The 2,732-nt window shown below is 45.4% G+C and overlaps 1 protein-coding gene across 1 annotated transcript in view; it reads left to right on the top strand.

The window, feature by feature from the left end:
- Positions 1-1,877: 1,877 nt before the first annotated feature.
- The window catches only part of T265_08045 (hypothetical protein), a gene marked incomplete at both ends in the record, with an annotated part of 2,632 nt that continues 1,777 nt past the window's right edge, over positions 1,878-2,732 (top strand). The window contains 2 exons of the mRNA XM_009173739.1: positions 1,878-1,905; positions 1,934-2,108. Of these exons, the coding sequence (XP_009172003.1) occupies positions 1,878-1,905; positions 1,934-2,108 (203 nt within the window). The remainder of the gene's footprint in view (positions 1,906-1,933; positions 2,109-2,732) is intronic.

Raw genomic sequence — 2,732 nt, 5'->3', positions numbered from 1 at the left:
GCTCATCCGTCAGGCAAAAAGCACCGACATTGTGATCCTCGCAGGCGATTTGAATGCTCAAGTAGGTCGTCTGAGCTCCTTGGAATCACATTTGGGTGGTCGTTTCGGAGTCGATGCTCGCCGCACAGACAACGGAGATTGACTCTTTCAGCTGTGTGCTGATCACGAACTGTTTCTGGCAAGTACGAACTCTCAACATAAACGTTTGCATCGCTTTACCTGGCGACCGCCAACTACAAACCAACCGTGGACCCAGTTGAACCACGTGGCATCAGCCACCGGTGGAGAGTCACAATTCAGGACTGCCGTTCTTTCTGGAGCACACCACTTGATTCCGATCACGCCGTGGTGCGCGCACGCTTGACAGTTCGTTTTTCTTCAGACCATTGCAAGTCGACAAGAAGCATGCCAATCCGCTGTCTTCGAAGAACTGCCATAGCTCAACAGTACCGATCTGAGCTAGCCCAACAACTCTCCACAGTAAAACAATACTGTGGTGGCAGTGAGCATGTGGATGAAGCGTGGCAAAATGTGAAAGGAGCTATGCTGGCGGCGTTCAGTGCTGCCTGCCCGACTTCTCCAATTCGATCACAGAACCGCTGGATGCCGTCGAGGTCGTTATCCATTATTGATGCCAGGAAAGCCATACCCTCCCCCCAAACCATCGGTGAACGAAACTGCGGCATCTACAACCACAGTACGACGAGTACGCGGTTCTTACAGCTGACAATGATGATGATGATGATCTGGCGGGCTTAAAGTCAAAGAATCGCCCAACCGGTGTTTGGAGACCACCCTTATAGCTAAACCAAAGGCGCTCGATCAACTCCACTTCTGAAATTTGCCATCATTGTTACGCCGATATTTCAATTCCATCCTTTCAGGTTTTAACCTTTGGTTACGTTCATCTGATACACAGTACTCACGTACACAGGTTACGCTTAAACGGTTGAACTAGATTTTGGTCGGGCGAAGCTATATTCTTCAACGGGCGCTCTTATTGTCCATTCTCGAAGGACGCTTTACGCACAACGTGAGCATAGTTAATGGGTCGTACATTTAATTCACAAGTCTCGTTACTCAAAATGTCACTTGCGTTGTCTACATGACTGCAGTCAACAATATTTCGACCACCCAAAGAAAATGTTAGGGAAGTTGGACTTGGGCGCTTTTGTGGATTGTTAAAGATCAATTGTTTTCTTGACTAGAGAAAAGCTATTTCGGGAAGGTAAGCTTATTATGGTTTCTTGGTTCATCTCACCAAGTAATAAGTTGGCTTCGCGAAGAAGGTGCATATAGTCTCAGTTGTCGGCTATTGCTCCTTCCTCCAGCTGGCGCCTATAAAATCAGCTGATTGGGTCAGTAGTGAAATGGTACGCAAACTTATGCGCTGAAAATGCATATTTTTCACCAGTAAGATCGTCATTTGAATGTCGAGGGCGCGTCTTTCACAGTAAGTGTTGTATGAGAGCCTTTAGCTACGTTGAGAACATAAGTTTTACTCAACCCATGGCACGATCATGAGGTGCGATAGCGCTGAGAGACCAATTAATAACATCGGCAGGTTGAGTCTACTCTTAATAATGGCTGGAGCGACCCTAGGAACGCAAGTACCTATCATGGAGAACCCCATTTTTTCAGTTTTAATGGAAAGTGATGACGACTGATATTTATTAGGGGTGTTATAAATACCTACCCGGAATCCTATGTAGGTTCTATAGCTCAATTGGAAATTAGAGAAATTGCGAAGTACTTTGAGGATTTTTTGGCGACTAGGATATCGTCTATTGTGTTTCTAGCGTTATGTGTTCATTTTAGGTGATTGTGACAGACGAGGGTGTCTGATGGTTGCAAAGTTCTTATTTTAAAAGTTCTTCATGGAGCTGAAGAGTGAACAAAGGACACGTGGGTGTATCCTGACCCGACTTTTCAGCGGAATGTTTTGTCCGTGGAAAACCGCAGGGTACCAACGAGGAAGATGACCGGAATGGGTTAGGATGGGCAGGCATTGTTTTTACTGATTCCAATACCAACTATATTCCTGAGAACAGTCGAAATAAAAGTGACGCAGTACGAATAGGAGTTCGGGCAAACGGAACAGTTGACTTGTCCGGTAAATACATTGCAGTAATCCTCCTCCTCGGGAAAGATGCACTAACTGTGCCCACCCCAGTCAAGATTTTATGCGAAATCCGCTACCTGAAAGGGCTCCACTTAGGGAGGCGAGAGAACCGCTTGTCTGTGGTGTCTTTTTGAGACCATTACTCTGTCTCTTGACCGCGGGTGTGATTAATGAATGGAGTCATGGTCTCACAATTGAATAGATACCCTTCATCTGCTGCATTGTGGTGCAAAACGAATTTTGCCTGGGTTCCCTGGGCGACTGATTTTAGAGTGAAAGGGAGGAATAGTTGACGTTTTTCTGGCTTTTGTGAAACACTTATTTGGTTTTGGTAAGGAGTAGCCATAGGTTGTACAAATGAAGCTCAAACGCTGACTATTAGTTAACCACAGTAACATTGCCGGATAGGTGCGGATAAGTTACTAGGGTGGATGTCCCCTCTGCCATCATTCGTTTGTGTCTCATATGGGCGACGCCGTGTGCGCATCACGAGGCGCGTGACATAAACGAACACGGAACACCTCGCTGACCTTCACATATGGACTGTGTAGGTTCTAATTTGCTCTTTATATATATATATATATATATATATATATATATATATAATACA

The sequence above is a fragment of the Opisthorchis viverrini genome (genome assembly GCF_000715545.1).
Source record: "Opisthorchis viverrini unplaced genomic scaffold opera_v5_200, whole genome shotgun sequence".
Lineage (NCBI taxonomy): Eukaryota > Metazoa > Platyhelminthes > Trematoda > Opisthorchiida > Opisthorchiidae > Opisthorchis > Opisthorchis viverrini.
The sequence above is the reverse complement of the archived record's forward strand: the minus strand, read 5'-3'. Positions and strand labels throughout refer to the sequence as shown.